The 23,952-nt window shown below is 39.2% G+C and overlaps 1 protein-coding gene across 2 annotated transcripts in view; it reads left to right on the top strand.

Moving 5' to 3' along the window:
- lrig3 (leucine-rich repeats and immunoglobulin-like domains 3) overlaps window positions 1–5,099 on the top strand; it is a 68,227-nt gene extending 63,128 nt beyond the window's left edge. For both annotated transcript variants that reach the window (XM_067999397.1, XM_067999398.1), the window contains 4 exons: window positions 572–730; window positions 1,185–1,331; window positions 2,656–2,916; window positions 4,343–5,099. In XM_067999397.1, the coding sequence (XP_067855498.1) occupies window positions 572–730; window positions 1,185–1,331; window positions 2,656–2,916; window positions 4,343–4,587 (812 nt within the window). In that variant the 3' untranslated portion in view covers window positions 4,588–5,099. The remainder of the gene's footprint in view (window positions 1–571; window positions 731–1,184; window positions 1,332–2,655; window positions 2,917–4,342) is intronic.
- The last annotated feature ends 18,853 nt before the right edge of the window (window positions 5,100–23,952 follow it).

The raw sequence follows: 23,952 nt of genomic DNA on the forward strand, positions 1-23,952 counted from the left end.
TTGGCCAATCGTTTTGTACCCATCATTGTCCTCCGCGAGTTCAGCTAACCTAACGCAGGTGCTAGAGTCATGCCTGCAGTCGCCAGTGTCTGTAGAGCTCAGTGCCGCATCGCATGGATCATTTACATACTGAATCTTAGAACCTTTTAACTTGCTGCTGCTTCATTTTCCTTAATGGAAAAATTACATGATTTTGTATAGTCTTACTCATGTGACTCTCAAAATTTAAAGTAGTGTATTACAAAAAAATGGCTTTTTCAAAGTTGTTATTTTACAGTTAGTACAAAAGTAGGACTATAGAGGAGATTATTATAATTGCATACAACACACCAAGAGTTTTGTTTGAAATGGGATTATAGTGACTTCCAAAGTACTAATCCATCACTGTTGATGTGTTCTATAATTGGCTGCATTTGACATAAATATATCGAACCAAAATAATTTTCTATACATCTGTCTTAAAAGGAACTTTAAGGAATGTTAACTCGGAGGTTTTTATAAATTCTGAGTTAATGATTAAAGCAGTTGTATGGTTGTCAAAGCTGTTATTGTAATTTATGTTGTTTCACAGATGAGACAAACTTACCCGCAGATATCCCAAGCTACTTATCATCCCAGGGAACGCTATCCGATCACCAAGAAGGGTATGGGCGATCGGAAGCTGGAAGTCACCATCAACTTATGACTGCTTCTATGAATGGATATTTACTTCAGCACAGAGGAAGTGATGGTAAGCGTTCAAAAAATAATTTGCAACAGGAAAATCCTTGAAGTACCACAGTAATCTGTCTGCCTTCATATGCACTGTGAGCATGTTCTGGTGAGTTTTGACAACTTGTATGCACACCAGCCCTGATTGTTAACCAAACTACTAAATCAAAATTATATTCTGTGTATTGACATTCATGCACAAGCATCTCTAAGGGAGTCATTTAGCTGTCTGAAGGAGAGAAGGTGGGGAAACTATTCAGATATTCTACAATGTGATATAATCTAACAGTTTGATAACAAGCAGCAGAAGGAGCTTTGAGACATTTCTAAGATGTGATAGGTGCTATATAAATGTAACTTGAGGTTTTTGTTAAAGGTGGTGATGCACACAAGAAAAGGTTTTTTTTAAATAAAACAAAGCCAGTTTGTAGAGATCAGTTTAATTAGAAAATATGTTTTTTGTTCTGTTTAAGATCTTTGTCACATTGACAATGGAAGCGACACCGATATAGAAGCTATGGCGGACCCACTAGTTTTTCGTGACCAAGACAGAGCAGGGTCAGTGTATATGGGAGGAATTGTGTATGATACTGAAACGCTGGAAGGAATCTGTCATCCAGGCAAGTGCAAGTTGGATCCTTTAATACTTCTTTGTTCTGTTGATGTTTGCTGGGTTCATGCATTATTAATAAGCTTTATAAAAATAAGAATTATGTGGAAAGCTGCATTGACAAGAGGGCCTTAGCAGCCTCTATGGTATTAGCACAAGTTAAGCAATGCTAAGTAAACCATGTTTTTCATGATGTAATGTTGCTGATGTTTTAAAATTTGCAATATTTACTCTTATTTTCCACTAACCATTCCTAACATTTCTTTTGGTTTGGGAAATTGAACGTGGTTTTCTTTTTTTGAGTTTATTACATTGGTTCATATAACATTACAACAGATTTAATTGCTGCAAGTGGTATTTTGGCAGGTTTCCTTAGTGATTACAGGCAAATGGAGACTAACAGCTCTTTATTGAAGCAGTGAGGGCACAGTACAGTCGCTGGTAGTGAAAACAATATATTGTAGGAAGTGTGTAGGATATGTGCTCAGAAGTAACACACAACCCAAATAATTACAATAATAGAATGAAGTATGCAGTATGCATATTTATAGTGAGATCAGAAATGTTTTCTAAACCAACATCCATTGTTGAGATTTCTTAGGCCATTTTGTTTTGCTAGCAAATATCAGTGATCGGACTGATCACTGATATTTGCTAGCAAAACAAAATGGCCTAAGAAATATTCCCAAATCAATATTGTAGTGTCTTTTTGAGTTTAAGCATTTTTATTTTTTCCCCTTTTTTTTTGCTCATCAAGTTAAGGAATGTTAATGCTGGCCAACCAAACACTTTCAGGCATCCACTGATGATATCAACACTCCTAGGTCTAGTATAGCACAACCAGATGCAGAGGAAAGCTCTTTCTGCTTTGCACCCACAATGTGCCTCAGCTCCAACCTCCAAGAGCAGCCCCTACAGCACACATGTGACATTTTTTCCAATTTCCACACCAGCCAACCTATGGCTCTCGATGAGATTGCCAATTTGTGCTGAATTAGGGACAGTTTTGTGCTGCTAAGAATTGGATTGAGACTGCCTAAACTCATTTCATATAGAACCAAGTTAAAGCATTTCTAAATTTGCATGGTGAAAGATTTTTTGGAAGTACCCAGCTTTGCTCTTTATACATATCTCAATAGATATCTTGACTATTAAAGTTTTTTTTTGTGGTTATTCCACAAATCATCTGTAATACCTGGAAATATTCAAAAATCCTTTCAACGGCAAACACTTCTGATTACGTAAACGAACAGAAGCGAAGTATTCTCAAGGTTTGTTGACCGTGCAAAACCATGTCTCAGTTTCTCACTGTAAAAATCTTTTATTTAAACTAGATGGAAGCTCGGATCAGGTAGCGGTTTGTGCAGGTGTCTACGATGATTCCAGCATATATTTGAAGAAAAAAGAGTATTGTCAATACACCCAAGTGCCTCCAAAAGATCCCTTTGACCAAGCTATTGCAAATATAATGATGCAGCTCCCAAATGTGAACTTGTTCAATTCTTTTCAAACTCTGCACAAAGGGACTGCTGTTGACATTCCAGTTTCAAGCAGGAATCTAGAAAAATTACCAGCAAACCTCAACCTGTATGGTGGTAAGTATTTCATACAGTGAAAGTATTATGAAAAAACTAGATGTACACATTGGTTGACTAAATTTGAACCTTTTTTGGACCACTGCAATGTTCTTTTCTTACATGTCAATTTTGCCATAAGTAGAATTGTTCCAGGTAATATTTAAATAGTTGTGGATCACTGAATTCATTTATTTATATTTTCATTTGCTTTGATAATTAAAGCACAAGCAGCATTTTTTTCTCACTGTGGTATCTCACCTAACTTTTCTTCGTTCATTGTCCAAACACGCACACATGCACACACAACCAGGATCTCTGGCCAATTTTTAAAATAATTTCCTTCCCTAACCCGGGGACACTGAAGCAAAATGTAGTGCTCCTACCAATCTGACTAAAATCAGCTACCTCATCATCTAGTGATGATGTAACTTGGAATCTTTGCAACCTGTGTGGTTCAGCTGCTTACTGAATAAACTTGTATCATTCAAACTATGGTAAAACATATCTACTTAAAATTGCGCAATTATAGTTAATCTAAAGTGCAAAAGAATGTGCTACTTTTTAATTGGATCCTTTTAGTTGCAGCATCAATTCTGTGTCAATGTTTGTGCTTGTTTCACATCAACTGTTTTGTGGGGAGGTTGGGTTGGAAATGGGACAAAGATTTGTGTAAATAAAATTATACTGGAAACTTAAGTAATGTTCAAAGAACTCTGATTTTTGTGGTTCAGTGAATCTTCCTAATTCTACTTTTGTTCAAGATTAAAAATTTACAGATCCTTTCTGCTTCACTGGACATGAAGGAGAAGGAATTTATCTTACGGCTCCATCTTTCACTGGTCACTAACATGTCGCCAACTTAAAAATCCTTCAGTAAATTTAAAAGTAACTTCATGGGTGGACTTTTATTTTCCTTTTGAAAACCAGCATACTTGTTACTACTGTGACCCATTCATACATCTGTAAGATATGTCACCACAAAAATTGAACTGCTTCATTATTTTTCAGATTACACTAAGTGCATTACCTTCACAGGCCTCTGTTATAATCCACTTGTCAACAAAAATTTTTGCTGTAATATTTTTAATTGTTATTAAATTTGTACAAGACACACACATAGACAAGCATCTAGTGCTTAAACTGGACCCTTTTTAAATTTACAGTCCATTTTGAATTTCTGTGTACTTCATTCTTTTTTTTTTACTATGTTTTTGATTTGTTTACAATAGCCTCTCGGCCTATGCCTTTTCCTCACATTTTTATTTATATACATTGCATAATGGAAAAAATGTTTTTCAGAAACTATTCAGAACTTATTCGTTAAAGCAAAACTGTATTGTGTGGATTAGCAGTTTGAAAATTTGTGCAACTAGCTTGGAAAATCTCATGCTTCTTTGAACAATTTCTTCTTCTTTGACATTTGCATCTCTTTTTTTGTTTCCAGGGACATTTGGAAAGCCTTTGTGGAGAACACTCCAAGATCCCTATTCTGATTATACCCAACCAGATGCATCTCAGTCGTTAACGCTTCATAATAATCCTCAAGCCTCATTGGACACTGACTCTGAGGCTGAAGAAGAATCGGAGAGTCCCTCAGTTTCTGTCACTGGGCAACACAATAGTACTTATGAACACACCGTTAATAAATGTAGGACTCCAACTTTTCAACCTTACAGAGTTAACACGTAGACACTAACAATAGGAACTGCCACACTGAAATTTATTGTACCAAAGAAAGACTTGAACATACTACCTCATAAAGCCCTGTTGCTTCAGTTCTCCAGAAAAGCGATTCTTTTATTTAGGAATAACTTGTATCTTCAAAAGATTGTTGATCGGTGTAAACTGATGGTTGATGGACCAAGAGGAAGCATTACCAATGTATGCTTTTATTTTGGGAGTACTATGCTTCTGAAGTATGACGAATTTGCTATATTTTTTATTATTTTATACTTTTTTTACTGAATATTATAAATTTTTCACCTGTAAATTAATTATGTAAATAATTAACAAGTATTTTACCTATGTTTGTATAATAGGAGATACTTTTTTTAATGAACTTTTTGTTGGTAAGCTAGAATTTATCATTGGCGGTACAGCATGTTAGTTATGTGGTGCTAAGTCTGACTGTAGGTCAGAATTTTAGTGCCTCTTTTGCACAGTTACATTGACAATAAAATGGCATTTTGCTTTGAACTATATTTTTAAAGGAGCGCATTGTTTTTGTGTTCTGATTTGAATTTGTTCAATATGCAATCTTTGTAACTTGCATTCTGCTCTAGACCCAGCACAGCCTCTGCAAAAGGTGATTGAGTTACCTTGATAACATACAGAAGATGAAAATTTGCACTTACTGATGTAATACATTGTGTTGAACCTAAAAAGATGAATATTGTCATTGGACTGCAGTATACGTGCCTTGTGACAGAGCTGTAGCAGTATAGAAAGTTCCTAATTTTTCGAAGTTTGCTGTGTTTTATTCCTCCATTATTAGGATACGTTTTGGGATCTGAACATTAGGCACCCACATCTCTATTGAGTTTGTATTGTGTAGCTTTAATATACACTGTAGTGTACCATAATCGATTATAAAAAAATATATATTTTAAAGATAAACGCTTTTGCTTTGGGAAGTCATAATTGCTCAGGTCCTACATCTTGTACTGTAATTTATGGACCTTACCAGGTAAGATTTTGTTTACTGAGCACTGTGGTAGGTGGCTTTTAAAGGACAATTTTTGCTTTGCTATTTAATTCCTCAAATTGTATACAGAGGAAAATACCACTAAAGATCATTTGTTATTTTCTGTCCCTACTTGTGCTGTCCAGAAAATAAACTTATACTACCTAGTCAGTAGGATGTGCACAAGATTTGAGTAAATTACATTTTTATTCAAAAAAAATATATATTTTTCTCATTCTTTCCAGGAGGAAAATGCCCCTCCTGCTTCAACAAAACAGTCTGACAGCCTGGGTTAGATCAGAAACATTCTATATTTCTAATTGCAGATGTACATCCTTATCCTGTATTTATATATACTTGCGTATCTAGCTGTTAGATATTTTTAAAGCTTAAATCCAATGTGTGTTTAAAACAGTACCACAGAGGTTGTTGTGTAAGGTTTATATAGTTGGACAATGTGCAGGTACCTTGAAATTAATTTTGTTAACTGTTAACTCTTGTGACTGTTTTGACTGAGACAGATTTGACCTATATATTTGTAATATAAAATCTATTGAATCGCACTGCTAAAGAACACCAACTGATTATCATGTTGTACTTTGCACATGCATTACATGAAAAGAAACCAGTGACCCTTCCTTCTCTCCCCTCACATTTTCCCCAAAAAAAGGAATTACAAGTTGCATTTCTTGACATTGTGTGATTTGGAGCATTGTGATTGAGAGCAAGTCATTGAAATTCAACATTTTAAAATTAATTTTTTCTCATCAACATGTGTCAAAACCAGGAAATGGAATATATTTCAATTTTGAGCATCCATAGTCCATACTTAAAACTTTCAGGTCAGACATATCCTGATTCGATGCAAAGTAAAGCACTCTTTACTTCAACGTGCCATCTTATCTGAGAAGCACCCTCTATTGTGTCTTGTTACTTTTCCCAATTCCTACATCAGTCATTGCCATCTGAATTCATTTTGTGCTATGGGCCCACTTTCACTAAGAACTGGATTGAAACTGGCCAAACCCATTCTGTTTAGGACCCCTGTAGCTATCATAGAAGAGATTTTGATTCCTCACTACTTTTACTAATATCAGAAAGGAAAAAAAAACTTACATCTCAGCTGATCTGGATTCAAAACCAGATCCCACAGATGAAAGAAACGTGCCCTCGTTATATTAAGGTTTTTTTTTAAATGCCCTGCTCATTGACAAACTCCTATGACCTTCATAAAATCGAATTAATTCAAAACTGCAGCCTGTGTGCTTTTGTGCACCATATTGTACATTCCCAGTACCTTTTCCCTTGCTAAGCACCACTGGCTCTCTCCCAGAACATTGGTTTCACGATCCTTGGCGGCGTCTTCAAATCATTCCATGCCTTGCCTGTCTCCAACTAATCTGTTCCAACCACATGCTCTAGTATGCACCCTCCACTCCTCTGACTCTTGACTTGCTGCTTATCCTTCACTCTATCATTGGTGATGAATCCTTCAGTAACTATATCTCTGCCCTCTGGAACTCCCTAAACCATTACACCTCACTACTTTCAAAAACCTACTATAAACTTCTTTGACTTTGCTTGCAATCCCTCCCCCTTAATTATTCCTATCCCTCCTCAGGGGTTTCATATTGTTGAGCACCCTGAGTTGTTATGGTATGCTATATAAATATAAGCTGTTGAAAGTGTGCTAATTCACTGCACTAGCCAGTTGTTGCCTACCCCATCTCAGTCTTTTTCCTCCCCTCCTGACGTTATGTTGGAATGCAATTCCACCAGCAATGACAATGCTCCGATACCTCATGCAAAAAGGCATTCTTTAAGTGCGAGCCTTACCAATGAGTACTGGGCATTCAACTGTCGATACCATCACAGCTAAGCACTAATTCAGTTTCCATTTGATTGACATGCCTGCTTTCCAGAAGTGGTCACTGAATAGATATCTGGAATCCTGCTAAGTATTTTTCTTTAACAGGTGGGGGAGTCTAAAACTAGAGGCTATAAATGTAAGATAGTCACTCATAAGTCCAATAGGGATTTCAGGAGAAACTTCTTTACCCAGAGAGTGGTTAGAATGTGGAACTCGCTACCACAAGGAGTAGTTGAGGCGACTAGCATAGATGCATTTAAGGGGAAGCTAGATAAACATGTGAAGGAGAAAGGAATAGAAGTTTATGCTGATGGGGTTAGATGAAGAGGGGCGGGAAGAGGCTTGTGTGGCGCATAAGCACCGGTATAGACCTGTTGGGTAGAATGGCCTGTTTCTGTGCTATACATTATATGTATGTAATTCTATAACGTCTTCCTCCCCAGCCCAGGGACACTGCAGCCTAACTATAGATTTTCACAATCACTTGGACTGGGATCAGCTAATTCAGCTTAGACTGGGATTGAATTTAGAATTTTCGTAACTTGAGGCGTAGGCTAACACCAGGCAAAGGAACAGGAGTAGGCCATTCAGCCCTTTGAACTTGTTCTGCCATTCTTATTAGATCATGGCTGATCTGTACCTCAACCTCATTTACCTACCTTTGTTGCATATCCCTTGATACCCTTACCTAACAAAAATCTATCGATCTCAGTCTTGAAAGTTTCAATTGACCCAGCATCAACAGCCTGGGTAGAGTTCCAGATTTCCATTACTTTGTGTGACGAGGTGCTTCCTGGTTTCACTCCTAAAATTAGAGCTGGATGATTTAAGATATGCCCCTTAATCTGGATTATCTACCCTATTGAATCCTTTTAGTGTTTAAACACTTCTGTTAAGTCATCACTCAAGTTGCTAAGCTTAAGGGAATACAAACCAAGTATACACAACCTGTTCTCATAATTTAACTCATCCCTGGTAAGCAGTAGGTTTAGTGCCTGTATTTGTTGAGCCAGTGGGGGAAACCCACTTAAATGTTCAATTGTATTTTGATTACTTAGTGAATCATTAAAACTACATACCTGCCCTCTGGAACTTTCTTCCTGAACCACTCCACCTCCCTACTTTTTTTTTCCCCATTACTTTACATTTATACCACCAATTTACATTCAGTTGGAGGTAGAATTCTCCAAACAGCAAAGGCTGTCAACTATTTGTTTTCACATTCAGTGTCGTTCAGATATACTGCAAGTACTTCAGCCACAAGGCATTCCTGTGATTGAAAAGCGATCTACAATAAATCAGAAAACATTCCATTTGTGGCCCTTGGTCATTGTTGAGGTGCATGTCATACATAAGACAAAGTAAACCCTTTATTTCTTTGCAATCCCATTATCTCAATTGCTGTTGCCCCAGGAGTGGTCTGAAGCTATGCAGCATAAATGATGCCATAAATGTAACATTTTTCATAAATGTGTAGCAAATTCAGACAGTCCCACCTACATAATGGTTGAAGGGCCCAAGATTATCTTTAGGTTCAAGTTCTGCATTTACTTGTCAAATTGTGGAGAATTTGGCATTAGAATGCGATCAACAGTTGTCATGATTTCCAAAATGTGTAATAGGATAGTGATAAAATATACCCTGGTTGCTCACTTATATTATGCAGATTTCTTTTTAACGTTCAGTAAGATGTATTTTTCTCTCTCTATCCCATCAGCTCTTACATGCCTCTGTCCTTAACTCCCATTAATCTTCCCGATAGTTATCCCAGGTTAAGGCTGGTGGTGAGAAACCTGGGCGTGTTGCTTGATCCTGAGCTAAGTTTCTTTCCCCACATTTGCTCCACCACCAAGACCATCTTCTTCCATCTTTGCAATATTGCCTGCCTCCACCCTTCCTTACGGCCAAGAGTCCATCTTTCATGAATCAATTTATTCATGATGCCACTGCCAATATCCTTGCACTTAAAGCCCCTCGCTTTCATTAACCGGATCCTTGCTACATCCTAGTAGCATCCTTATGAATCAATTTCAAGATTCATGCTCAACTTTAAATGCCTCTATAGTCTTCTCCCTCACTCTGCTTGGCCACTGTGTGAGATTGAACCCGATTGTTCGCAACCTTGGCATCCTATTTGATCCTGAGCTGACCTTCTGACCCCATATCCTCTCAAATCACCAAGGCTGCCTACTTCCACCTCCGTAACATCACCCCTCTCCGCTTTGCCTCAGCACATCTGCTACTGAAACCCTCATCTATGCCTTTGTTACCTCTAGGCTTGATTATTCCAATGCTGTACTGGCCGGCCTCCTACCTTGCACCCTCTGTAATCTTGAGCTCGTCCAAAACTCTGCTGCCCGTATCCTAACTCGCAACAAGTCCCATTCACCCATCACCCCTGTGCTCGCTGACCTACATTGGCTCCTAGTCCGGCAATGCCTCAATTTTACAATTTTCATCCTTGTTTTCAAATCCCTCCACGGCCTCGCCCCTCCTTATCTCTGTAACTTCCTCCAGCCCTACAATCCTTTGAGATCTCTGTGCTCCTCCAATTCTGGTCTCTTGTGCATCCCCGATTTTTGTAGCTCCACCATTGGCTGCTGTGCCTTCGGCTGGCTAGACCCTAAGCTCTCGAATTACATCCCTAAACCTCTCTACCTCTCCTCCTTTTAAGACACATCTTAAAACCTACCTCTGACCAAGCTTTTGGTCACCTGTTCTAATATCTCCTTATATAGCTCGGTGTCAAATTTTGTTTAATAACGCTCCTGTGATACGTCTTGGGACATTTTACCATGTTAAGGTCGCTATATAAATGCAAGTTGTTATTGTCCCATCCTATCTTAGTGACATCCTTCAATCCTACACACCTGCTTGCATTTTTTACTCCTGACACTAGTCTGGTCCATGTTCCTCATCCTCTTTCATTCCTCATCCTCACTCTTGCAGCCCCTGGCCTTTGGAACTCCCTAAATTTCTCTCCCCTTACCTGTTTTCAAAAGCATAATGAAGATCTTTCTCTTCAGCCTTGCCCCTTTACTCCTTTCTACCTATTTTGTCTCCTGCTCAAAGTTCATTTCATTGTCCAATCTACAAAGCACACGGGGATGTCTTTCCAGTGTGAAGAGTGCTGAAGTTCTTGCTATCTCTTTTTCTCTGAGTTTCTGTGTCTTTCCTTTTTTCTTTGTCCTATCTCTTTTTCACTCCCCCACTTGAACAAGTGGCACACTAGGAATGCAGTTAAGGTATGATCAAACAAGATTTGCAAGAAGATATCTTTTGGCTGATCAGTTTTTCTATTTATACTGAATTTTTACCATAAATTATTGCTCCAGAATGACTAAGATGATTGAGAACACATTACGCACATGTATAATGAATTAGCATTTCTATATATTAATATAACACAATATACTGTATAATGTGTATAAACTAATAACTGTATATACTTGTTAACAATGAAGGATTTCACTGACATAAACATTATTCAAATTACAGTGAAACATGCACAGTGACTAGCCTGGTCTTTTGAAGCAACTGATACTAAATACAAAATGAAACTTGGGAAACTGGTGAGGGGAATGTCACCAGAAATTTCAACACTTATTCAGAAATAAAGGGAGAAATAAAGTAACATAAGTTGAAGATTTATATTTCTTGCATAACAGTTGCAAAACAAATTGGCTTTCATGGTGAGCAATCCAGTAAAATGAACTAGAATGATTAATTTTCTTGTGTCTGGGTTTACTGTACCAGCACAGTGAGCATTCAATTGTCTGCCAGTTACTTTGATCGAAAATATTTTCCTGTGCAACTGTTTTAAACACTACTTCTAGAATATAGCTACACATGCAGAAATTGGAGAGGGTTTCTTTTTAAGTAACCAAGGAATATGTCACAAATGATTGATAAACGTTAAATCCTGCACTACCATATCTGACAGTTTCAGCGGAGCAAACGTAATGATTGATATACAGAGGAACAGAACACTCATCTCATTTTGCTCCTTTTCTTACTTAGTTATTGACCTCACACTGGATCCATTAACAATCTTGTTTAACAGTTGCTCTTACATGTGAGATAAATGATTGACAGGAGCAGAGAAAGTGTATTGGGTGAACCATTGATTGATTTTCTCTCTGATATTCACAGCATCAGCATGAAACAATAGAACAGTGTAAGGAAGTCAAGGTCTTCTAGTGAAAAATAGGCAAGGACAAACGCATGGAAAGTACATGTAGACTACACAAAGTGAAGGTACTGCATGCTGCGATGAATGGAATTAGTTGTTGCACATCAAAGAAGCTGCCTTGTATAAAATAAAGTAAATATTAATTAGGTAACCATTTGAGTTTTCATTTTTTTAACTTTAATTTTCAAGACAAAACTGCTGGGATTTGTTTTGCAATGAGAAGGTTGAAAATATGCAAGTTTAAATTCATAAACAGTTATGTATCAAAAATCTGTTCAAATTTACAGTGGGTTCTAAGATTAATAGCAAGTAGATTCATTATTAATTGCCACTGGTAAGTTCTTAGATTATCTTTATCAAGAACATGTACATAAGGAAAACCAGTTTTGCATATTGAAATATTTATTTCAAATAGTGCCTTCAAATATATAAGAAAAATATTTCAGTTTAAAAAAAAATTCCAATTAGAAATGCAAAGCACTTAATCGTTCCTTTGGATTCCACTGCTGGCATAGTACAAGGCTGTTAATTAGAATACCACATTCTGTGGTCAATGGGATGTTCTCTTCATCCAGTTGTTTTTATTAAGGGGCAGTGTCACAATATTAGACAGTTTCAACAGGCATGGAACAGGTACGAAAAGCCTGCTCTGAATACAATGCTGGCAGTTGTGAAAAGTTGAAAAAAGAAAAACAAAATCCTGGTCACCACTGCCCCCTAGCATCCTTGCCTGTTGCCCTTCATCGCCTGCTTGCTGGAAAATCACCTGGCACACACTGGACAGCCAGCTTTTTTTTATTCGTTCATGGGATGTGGGTGTCGCTGGCGAGGCCGGCATTTATTGCCCATCCCTAATTGCCCTCGAGAAGGTGGTGATGTACCGCCTTCTTGAACCGCTGCAGTCCTTGTGGTGAAGGTTCTCACACAGTGCTGTTAGGAAGGGAGTTCCAGGATTTTGACCCAGCAACGATGAAGGAATGGCGATATATTTCCAAGTCGGGATGGTGTGTGACTTGGAGGGGAACGTGCAGGTGGTGTTGTTCCCATGTGCCTGCTGCTCTTGTCCTTCTAGGTGGTAGAGGTCACTGGTTTGGGAGGTGCTGTTGAAGAAGCCATGGCGAGTTGCTGCAGTGCATCCTGTGGATGGTACACACTGCAACCACTGTGCGCCGGTGGTGAAGGGAGTGAATGTTTAAGGTGGTGGATGGGGTACCAATCAAGCGGGCTGCTTTGTCCTGGATGGTGTCGAGCTTCTTGAGTGTTGTTGGAGCTGCACTCATCCAGGCAAGTCGAGAGTATTCTATCACACTCCTGACTTGTACCTTGTAGATGGTGTGGACATTTACCTGAGGAAGGAGGAAGCCTCCGAAAGCTTGTAGATTTCAAATAAAAATCGTTGGACTATAACTTGGTGTTGTAAAATTGTTTACACTTGTAGATGGTGGAAAGGCTTTGGGGAGTCAGGAAATGAGTCACTCGCCGCAGAATACCTAGCCTCTGACCTGTTCTTGCAACCACAGTATTTATATGGCTGGTCCAGTTAAGTTTCTGGTCAATGGTAACCCCCAGGATGATGTTGGTGGGGGATTTGGCGATGGTAATGCTGTTGAATGTCATGGGCAGGTGGTCATTGCCTGGCACTTGTCTGGCACGAATATTACTTGTCACTTATCAGCCCAAGCTTGGATGTTGTCCAGGTCTTGCAGCATGGGGCTTCGGACTGCTTCATTATCTGAGGGGTTGCGAATGGAACTGAACACTGTGTCGTCATCATCAGCGAACATCCTCATTTCTGACCTTATGGAGGGAAGGTCATTGATGAAGCAGCTGAAGATAATTGCCCTGAGGAACTCCTGCAGCAATGCCCTGGGGCTGAGATGATTGGCCTCCAACAACCACTACCATTTTCCTTTGTGCTAGGTATGACTCGAGCCACTGGAGAGTTTTCCCCCTGATTCCCATTGACTTCGATTTTACTAGGGCTCCTTGGTGCCACACTCGGTCAAATGCTGCCTTGATGTCAAGGGCAGTCATTCTCATCTCATCTCACCTCACCTCTGGAATTCAGCTCTTTTGTCCATGTTTGGACCAAGGCTTTAATGAGGTCTGGAGCCGAGTGGTCCTGGCAGAACCCAAGCTGGCTGTTAGCACCTGGTTTTTGGGTATGGTGCTACTGGTGTGTCACAAGCAACATGGTTGGAGCATCAGCAAATAATGCAAATGAGGTGACCTTCAGCTTGCAAGGTGCATTACCAGTCCCCACTTGTTATTTGTATGCTTATAACATCAGATCTCTCAAAATCTATTCAAATTATAGATTAAAGTTTCCCATGCTCAACTGGAATTTCTCCACCCATGTATGATCTAGCACAAAGTCCTACTCATACATCACCCAGTCCTTGCAGCTCTCCATTGGCTCAGAGCATTGACTTCAAAAACCTTGTTCTTGTCTACATGGCTTTGCTCCAGCCTTCCTGCAGTCTCTACTCTTCCAGCTCTGGTCTACAGCCATCTTGCACCCCCCCCCATTCTGGAACTCCTTAACTCCCTCCACCTTGATGCCTCCTTCAAACTTACCTTTTCAATCTTGTGTCATCCCCTTTCACTCCTACTCCTTAGGTCTGACCCTAACTAAGGAGTGCTTTGGGATGTTTTGCTACCTTGAAGTTGCCACATAGACCTAAGTTGCTTCTGGAACACCTCATTAAAATCATAGAATTGAATTAACTACATGGCATGAAACATTACTTTTATTCAAAATACTTGCAAATAATAATCCAATAACAAATGAGTTACAACCCTGGCTAGGAATCATGTCTATAAAACAGCAACTGATGCCTAAACTGTTCCCATCAACTGGCAGATTTTCCTATTAGAATATTTGGGAAGTAAGTTGGTGCCTGAATAAATGTTCCCTTTAAGCAAACATTCTAAGGTTGCCAAAATCAGAAAACTGGACTCAACTACAATAACAACAGCTTGCATTTATATAGTGCCTTTAATTTGGTAAAACATCCCAAGGCACTTCACAGGAGCGTTATCAAACAAAATTTGACACTGAGCCATATAAGGAGGTATTATAAGCTCGGTCAGAGGTAGGTTTTAAGGAGCGTCTCAAAGGAGGGGACAGGTAAAGAGGCAGAGAGGATTAGGGAGGGAATTCCAGAGCTTAGGGCCTAGGAAATTACAGTTTGCATCCCAGTTTTCCCATTCCCAGTTTACTCCCCTCTACTGCTGAAGGTAGTGACTCATAATGCGTACTGTCCTACAGTTGCTAGCACCCCTGTGGTTCTTTACATAAATGGACATTCTTCAAGTATTGGATATCCAATCAACTGAGCTAGCTTCTGCTTTCAACCAATGTCCACTTTCCAATAAGTTTCATTAAAAAGAAGTATCCTAAGCTGATTTTTCTCCTCCCTTGTCAAGAGTATTTGGGCTAAATTGAGCTGCTCCAACCACTGATCCAGCTGACCGTCGAAACCAGGAATTGAACTTGGAACCTTCCCAGTCTGTATAGAAAAGCACCACTCCAAATAGTACATTTATCCACTAAACCATTGGTGGAGTCCGGCATCTCATTTTGACTGACATTTTGCGCTCAGGCTTTCTCGCTTGTGGGCTGCTGTTCTCTTTCTCCAGCTATTGAATACATCTTCAGGTAGTTTGACACATAATGGAGGTGGTCATAGGTAGAGCCTTGCCAAAACAAGGAGGATACCATGACTAGAGGGGCCAATAAATATGGTAGTGTGGTGATCTTAGTACTGGAGTAATAATCCAGAGGCCATGAGTTTGCACTTCATGCCAAGTTATAAAAGTGCATTCAATAAAGATGGTAATTTGTGGCTAGCACTGAAAATGTCCTTGAAAGCTGCTGAGCTTTTGTAAAAATCAAGAAAACATGACTCCAGTGCTATTATACTCCTAAGTATCTAATCAAACCTTGTGGTAAATGAAACTGTTAAAATGAGACGGCTATAATAAAGTTTGCTTTTTAAAAGAAAAGTTTCAAATGAGCCAATGCAGCCAAAATCATTCAGATTGCTCCTGATTAGTAGAATGCTCCCACAATAAAAGTTTGTTCAGGCAAATATCAGTTAATTATGTACTCACTGCATCTCATAGCAACAACATTTTGTCAAAGCATAAAAAAAGTTCTGAATTACCTTACATCTTTTCCCTGATAACAAAACCAATTACAGCACTTCACATTGCCAACTTTGCACGGACATAATCCCTTCATATGCACTTTTTGCAGTTTTGAATAAATTACTTATTTTCATTGAGAAAATGTCTCCATTTTCATTGTGCTGTGATATTAGCAGAAGACGCCAAAACGTCATAAATAACTGTTCTGGTTGGTTTGCAGCAATTTGTCAAGGATGATACTTGCATTTCCATTATTCTGTTATCCAAAACTATAGTAACAGCTGTTCTCTCGCTTCAGCTATTAAAGCAAATCACTTAAAGCTGTGAAGAGATTTAGGCAGATCAAAATGTTAAAACGCAGAATCAATAGATTTAAGCAATCTCTTTACATACAATTCCTCTGAAGTTTTCAATCTCCTTGTAATTCCTTTTAAAGACCAAAATATATCCTTTGGAAACCAATAATGTGATGTTCCTATACAATGAACATCATAGCTAGAAAAATTTAGCATGATCTATACAATGCTGTGCACGGTAACATTTTAAAAATTTTCTGCATTGTTGTCAGTTTTAAACGAACAAAGGATTTGTGGGCAAGTTTTGCCCTATTATCTGTCAAAGTCAGCAGTAGTTGCATGTATCTGCTCTGAACAAGATGACATTAAAATATATATATATATATGGTATGCATGGAATAATTTAATCAGTAGAGTTATATTTTCAAAATTTGCAGAAAATATTTCAGTGCGGTTATTGGGCAAGGTGATCTGAATCCCAATACATCAAAAGCCGAATGCAATAATCATAGTTTATATACTTTATTGAATTAATTCTACAATGAAATTAGTGACATTTTGAAAAATATACCGTAGTGCACAAACTATAACATTTGAACACAATGAACAAAATGGTGCATAATTTAAGATTTTTTTTAAAAATGGTGTGATTCTGAAAATCTACTCCAGTATAGTAAGACTCAGATATCTGCCATGTATTGCTTTACCTGGAAAAAGATTTATTCTCCTCCAAGTAGCAACTAGAGATGAGTCACGTATTCTCTAACAGTGTCCATGTAACCAAGTATCATGAATAGAGGGGATCTGTTAAATGATATTTATTCAATGGATAGACCCAGCTGAATAACATACAAGCGCCAAATTCATAAATATGTTATGAAATTGGCTTTAGCCTTTGAATAAATGTCATGCAGCTTACATACAGAAACAATAAGTGATTTCAGGAGGGCGTATTGTACTAAAGCCATGGTATTTCTCAAGGTACATTTTTATTAACGTTTAGAAAGTTTAAAAAATTTCTTACGATTAATCTCAATAGCAATGTGATCCAGTCTGGCAGAAACATCAAGGGGCAGAAATTGGATCATGTTGCACCTGTTTTCTGGACGGAAAACTAGGGCAAAAAGGACCAATTTTGTGACGCTATATCCAGCACCCCAAAGACGCCTGAAAGACTTCCGACCCCATATTGGGTCGGGTGCGTTTTCAGGCATTCATAGCGGCCACCTTCAAACAGGCATTAGGTCCTATGCATATATTAATGAAGGGGCTAACACCTGATTCAAGGCTCATTTCAGAAATGCATCGACGCAGAGAGGAGCATGCCAGGTCTACATGAGGCCTAAACAGGGACCACAGGAGGCCACAACTAAAAAGGTAAGTTTTTTTTTATATACTTACCTTAATGTGGAGCTGGGAGGAGCATGGGTGCTCCTCTGGCTCATCAGCACTACTGTGGGCCATTGTTGGCCCACACTTTTGCCCCCCCTCCTGTTCTACTTCCCCCCCAGGACTTACCTTAGGGCTGCTGCCAGTGAGGCAACTGGCCCAAATTTGAGGGCAGCAAAACGGCATGTTGTCTTTGGAGGTGCGACAGGAACTCGCAGGAATTATTACGGTGATGCCCGAGGAACAATTTTCGGTGGTCCTCGGGCTGACCCCTTCTTGCGCGTACAATGTGCGCAACACTCTATTCACACCCAACGACAGGCAAGAACATATTTCTGGCTAAGATTCAGATCTTTAACTATATGTGCAAATAATATTTATTTCTGTTTTGTGTTGTCCCACCAATCACAGAATATAGAAAGAAAGAAAGAACTTGCATTTATATAGCACTTTTCATAACCTCAGGACATCCCAAAGCACTTCACAGGCAGTGAATTATTTTTGAGGTGCCGTCACTGTTATAATGTAGGGAAACACAGCAGCCAAAATTGCAAAGAGCAAGGTCCCACAAACAGCAATGAGGTAATGTTTTGTCAGTGGTTTTAGTTATGGGACAAATGTTGTCCAGGAGATTTCCTCTGCTCTTCTTTAAATAGTGTCACGGGATCTTTTGCATCCACCCAAGAGAGTACTTCAGTTTAACACATCATCTAAAAGACAGCACCTCTGACACTGCAGTATTCCCTCCTTACTGTACTGAAGTGTCAGCCTAGATGATGTGCTTAATGCTATAATGGGGTTTAGAACCCACAATCTTCTAACCTAGAGGTGAGATTGTTGCCACTGAGCCAAGATTGACACTGGGTTACAACTACGGTTCCCAGTTTTCAGGTTAACAGATGAAATATCAACAGACAGTAATATTTGGATTCAATTTTTAATTTGGTAGAACTAATAAAGCTCATTACTAATAAAGCTGTGTTTCTCTGCACTGCTAAGAAGGTACTGCAGTGGGTCTCAATGGAACTTTTTTTCTTCAATGACAATAACCCCTCCTTCCATTTGAATCCTTCCCTTAGTTCAACTATTCAAGGCGCCCATATTTTCAGCGACAAAAATTTGAATTGAGAGGAGCAGGTGGGGATCAAGCGATCTGCATGTATTAAGAGATCACTTAAATCAAGCGTAAAGGGTGAGGTTTATGAACAATACAATATCTGAGGAGTGGACCTAGATCTCGCCAGCTGAAGAGCACATAGGTGAGGGATAAACACAAAATAGTATGATTAATCCAGGTTTACTGCAAGCCTCTCTGCAAGACAACAAAGAACAGCAACACAACCACCAAATTTTGTATAAATAATTTAAAAATCAGCAAAAAATAAACACCAAAATTCCCCTCATGAAAACCAGGAACCCTAGCTATTACTAGTAGCAAGTAACCATTATTCATGTAGGTGTCTTGATTACAAGCGCTGGCAGACTATTCAACTGTGAGAGCATCACAGCCAATCCTGCTTAAACAGTTGGGGGTTGAATTTCCACGGAGGTTCGCCCGATCATCTGCCATAACTTCAGTGGAAACCCCAGAGAAACAGTCTGTTTATGCCATTTCTGTGGATCTTCCACCAAAGTTACAGTGGACATTGGGGAGAACTCCCGTGGAAATTCAACCTCTAGGTGTTTTTAGTTGTCTTGCTGTGAAGCTTTCACTAGATCCTGTCCTCACTGGTGTCTGCACACATGTAGTTTCATCAGGGGTCACTGGAGAATGAACTCGAGTGGAAATTCTGGTCTATTTCCCTTTCCCTAACCCAGGGACACTGAGTCCAATTGTAGCTAGCCCTACTGTGACTGAGATCAGCTAACTCACTGTGCCATTAGAGGATCCCTGATATTCCATTGTTATAGAATAAAATCTTACTCTCCTTAGGAATAAACAGAAGGCAGATGTCTCTCCCCTCACGTTAGGAACAAGCTCCAAAGCCATATGTAGAGTATATAATTTTGTGTAGTGCACTGTTATGAACAGGAAATTATGGCAAAACAATTATGGCAATTTAAATGTGCTGTACTTTCCCTCAAAGACCCAACATACATTTCAGAATCAGAGATCTTTGATTAATACTCAGACATATCTGGACACCCTCCTTTCTGCCAGACTAAAAAAAAACTGCATTTTACGAAACTGACTGCTATGTAATTGGGAATAAGCATGACAAATATCTCACCTTAACTTTCTATTAACAATTTGAAAGCTGCTTAATCTTCTCCATTAAGGGAGTGGGCAGCTCAGTCACTTCAACCCCATCTGTGATTAACCAGGAAATTCACCTTTTGCACAAAGATTTACGTCCCATACTCACACCTATTTCAGAGATTACTACACAGGGTTTCAAACAAAATATTTCTCCAAATGAACAAGTGGATCTCTAACTTTTTGCGGAATGGAAATCCATTTATTATTTCCTTCCAAATGTTTCCTTCTATTTTTTTCCACTTGCTCCTCTTCTTCTGAAGGCAATGATTCATCAGCCCTCCAGTATTCTGTCTAAGTGATGATTCTTCATGTGTGAGCCTGGATAGCCAATACAGGTAGGCCATATAACCATGGAAGTGATCAAAGCTGTGCCCAATTCTGTCTTTGCTTTGAGTCCACACATGCACACCTTTCGCAGAGGTCACTCAATAGTAAACTGAAGTGATTTTTTCCTCTTCCTAGTTGATATTTCCTTTTCCCTGGCCAGGGTACAAGAAAGGAAGTTGTATTGTCCTTGTTGATGCCCTGGTTAAGACGACCTAACTTGGATCTTCAGCTTTGTACCACATCACAGTGCATTTATCCACTGAAATACTGGGAGAGGATTTATTTTCAATACATCCGCTTAAAGATAGATGAGGAATCATTTTGTTGTTACCAATTTATTACTATTGGGCTACGCAGCTGAAAACCATCGTAAGTTGGAACATTGCTTCTCCAGTTGCTGCTCCGTAGGATATGGAGAACATGATGTGATGGCATGTATTATATACCCATTGGACAAGTTCCATACACGAAGATTACTAAGTTCCCAAAAACTGCCAGGTTAACCCATGCTATTGGTAAAAAAAAATGCATTTTCTTCCTTTGGCTACACTCAGACCTGCCTATTCCATGTTAGTGGAATAGATTTTAAACTTGGCATCGGATAATTGTTAGGGAATTTGGAGAGCTGTTGCAGAAGTTACCTTAAAAAACATTTCACTGGTCTATGGACCGTTGTCTTCGGGGAAAAGAAAAGAATTCTTTAAATAACTCCTGATTCAGCACTTCATCCAAAACAAAAGTTATGTTCTCCAGTCTTTGGACAACAAAACGGAAACCACACAGGAAGACAGTATTATTACTGAACATCATTTTTATTTTATTTCTATTTTAGAAGACATCTAATAAGTAGGCTTAGGAAAAGGACATACAATGGACCTTTTTTTTAATGATAAAGAGTGGGAGGTGTTGTAGAGAACTAGTCATACTACCTCCGTTATAGAATGAAAGGACAATTTAACATGTTGTATAAAGTGCTGTATAAATGTAAACTGTTAATACTAATATTCCTGGAGCTGCTGGAAAGAATGCAGCGAAACTGTTCTAACCTTGAGACAAGAGATGTCCCTTTGGAACTTCTCAGCACGTTTGGAACTCCCATACAGAATGATATATCCACCTGCAAACTGCTCCATTTTGGTAACATTGATTTTCTCCTGGACTTAATTTATTTTAAGAACTGGGAGAAATCTAAGAAAATTCAAGAATATGAAAATGAAGAACCCTGTTTTGTGTTTTTAAAAAAAATCAATAAAAACATTTTTAAAATATTGTTTGCTTATCTGCATGTCTTTTAAACAAGTTTTTCTAACATCACAATAACTATAAAAACTTATATTCCACAACATTAAGGATGGATTTAGTTATGGGCTACAGCACAATCTCAGGGGCCTACTGCTTGTGATGTCAGTGCAGCCCCAGTAACCCCACCACCTGATCTAATTCCATTCCTAATCAAGCTAATAAGTAAATCAGTTCTGTTTTTGGAAAATGTTTTCTAAAATATACTGTAATATTTTATAATACTTAAGCATGGAATTTTGTAGAGAATTTATGTGGCTTCGCCTTGATCCAGAACTAAGGGCCTGGTTCCAAGCAGCACACATGCATGCCTACTTTGGAGACTGCCAGTAGTATGTCTCCCAGACTTCCTAACTTCACAGTTAGAGAAACTAAGGCAGAGGTCACAGCAGAAAAGTTTAAGGAGAGTAAGTTTTACTCCTTTGAGTAGCAGAAAACATTTTTAATAGTCTGAACAGCTGCCTCTGTACATAGGCTAAGCACAAAGGGTTGGAAATGGACGGAATGAAAATCAGGCAGATTCTATAAAGGACAAGCAATCCGCTCCGCCAGATTGCTGCCCAGGATGTGAAGACAAAAACCTACCCCAAAATGTTTTTAGATTGGTAACTCACTGCAGTCTACTCCAGTCACTTAATTCAAATTACTGGATAATTTGAATTTTTTTAGGCTAAAATGGCCTCCTGTGTTGTGTTATTAATACTGTTTAATTTGAATTATTGAATAATCAATTATTTTAATGTAAAATTGACAGAATTATATGGCGTAAACTGTATTTGGTAGGCTTATACAGATAAAGAACTAATTGTGCGTGAGTTGTACTGAAGATATGCAGAATAGATCAATTACGAAGGCATCCTATGTGATTCCCTTGGGAGGAAGTTGTTCAGATTCCTGATGTGAAATATGGGCCTGAAAAGTCCTGTCTACTTGGGGGACTATGAAAATTGGAAATATAACTTGAGTCTCTTCTGATTTTGAAAAACCTGCTTAGTAGCGAACTTGTAACACATTTCCCACTTCTTGTGTTTTCACATCCCTGTGCTGCCCTTTGAATTAACCATCCCTCCTGACTCCCCAAAGCCTTTCCACCATCCACAAGGCACAAGTCAGGAGTGTGATGGAATACTCTACACTTGCCTGGACGAGTGCAGCTCCAACAACACTCAAGAAGCCGACACCATCCAGGACAAAGCAGCCCGCTTGATTGGCACCCCATCCACCACCTTAAAGATTCACTCTCTCCACCACAGGCGCGCCGTGGCTGCAGTGTGTACCATCTACAGGATGCACTGCGGCAACTCGCCAAGGCTTCTTCAACAGCACCTCCCAAACCTGCGACCTCTACCACCTAGAAGGACAAGGGCAGCAGGCACAAGGGAACACCACCGCCTTCACATTCCCCTCCAAGTCACACACCATCCCGACTTGGAAATATATTGCCGTTCCTTCATTGTCGCTGGGTCAAAATCCTGGAACTCCCCACCCAACAGCACTGTGTGAGAACCTTCACCACACGGACAGCAGCGGTTCAAGAAGTTGGCTCATCATCACCTTCTCAAGGGCAAATAGGGATGGGCAATAAGTGCTTGCCTTGCCAGCGACGCCCACATCCTACGAATGAATTTTTAAAAATCCCATTGAATTTGAGGTATGACCTTTGAAATGAAGAAAATAACACATGACCTTGATTCTACACATCAGTTATTATCTCTTTCAGTTGCATGTGTCTTCTCTAAATTCAATTTTCAGGCATTAGCCCAGGTGAAGCCAAGGCATCGCCGCACATGGGCAACAGTGTTCAATACTGTTGAACCTTTTCTGAGAGATTCTTGGACACTTGGGTTAGAACAGGGATATTCATATCTTGGTGAATAGGAGCACTTGCTTTGAGGATATTTCTTTCTGCAAAATATCTGTTGGCCGATCAGAAGGTTTGGGGGAGGAGAGTTCGTCATCTTTGCAGAATCCCCTTGCTATTATTTCTAAACTTACTCAATTTTCTTCCATTCCGCTTTCAAAACAAATCATATGTGACGTATTCCACCAATTTCTGGATGTTATCTGACAATGAAGTCGTGCATTTGCCTTTGGGAAACTGTTCCAAGGGCAAGCCAGCTCCTTGGTTAGTGACAACAATTAATGCTTGTAATTGAGGACTGTTGGTGGTTGTCTGTCTTCTTGGGACCAATAACAAAATGAAAATGTAACATTTGTCTCCCCTGTTAATGACAATCTTTAATGATATTATGTGTGCGAGGAATAATTGCCTCACAATTTAGGATAGGTGCTATTTGCAGGGAATATCGTATATAATGTATTTGATGGTATACATATTGGATTTTTTCTATTCATTCATGGGATGTGGGCGTCGCTGGCAAGGCCAGCATTTATTGCCCAACCCTAATTTTCCTTGAGAAGGTGGTGGTGAGCCGCCTTCTTGAACCGCTGCAGTCCATGTGGTGAAGGTTCTCCCACAGTGCTGTCAGGTAGGGAGTTCCAGGATTTTGACCCAGCGACGATGAAAGAGCAGCGATATATTTCCAAGTCAGGATGGTGTGTGACTTGAAGGGGAATGTGCAGCTG

Source organism: Heptranchias perlo, chromosome 18, assembly GCF_035084215.1.
Source record: "Heptranchias perlo isolate sHepPer1 chromosome 18, sHepPer1.hap1, whole genome shotgun sequence".
In the NCBI taxonomy this organism is placed as follows: Eukaryota; Metazoa; Chordata; class Chondrichthyes; order Hexanchiformes; family Hexanchidae; genus Heptranchias; species Heptranchias perlo.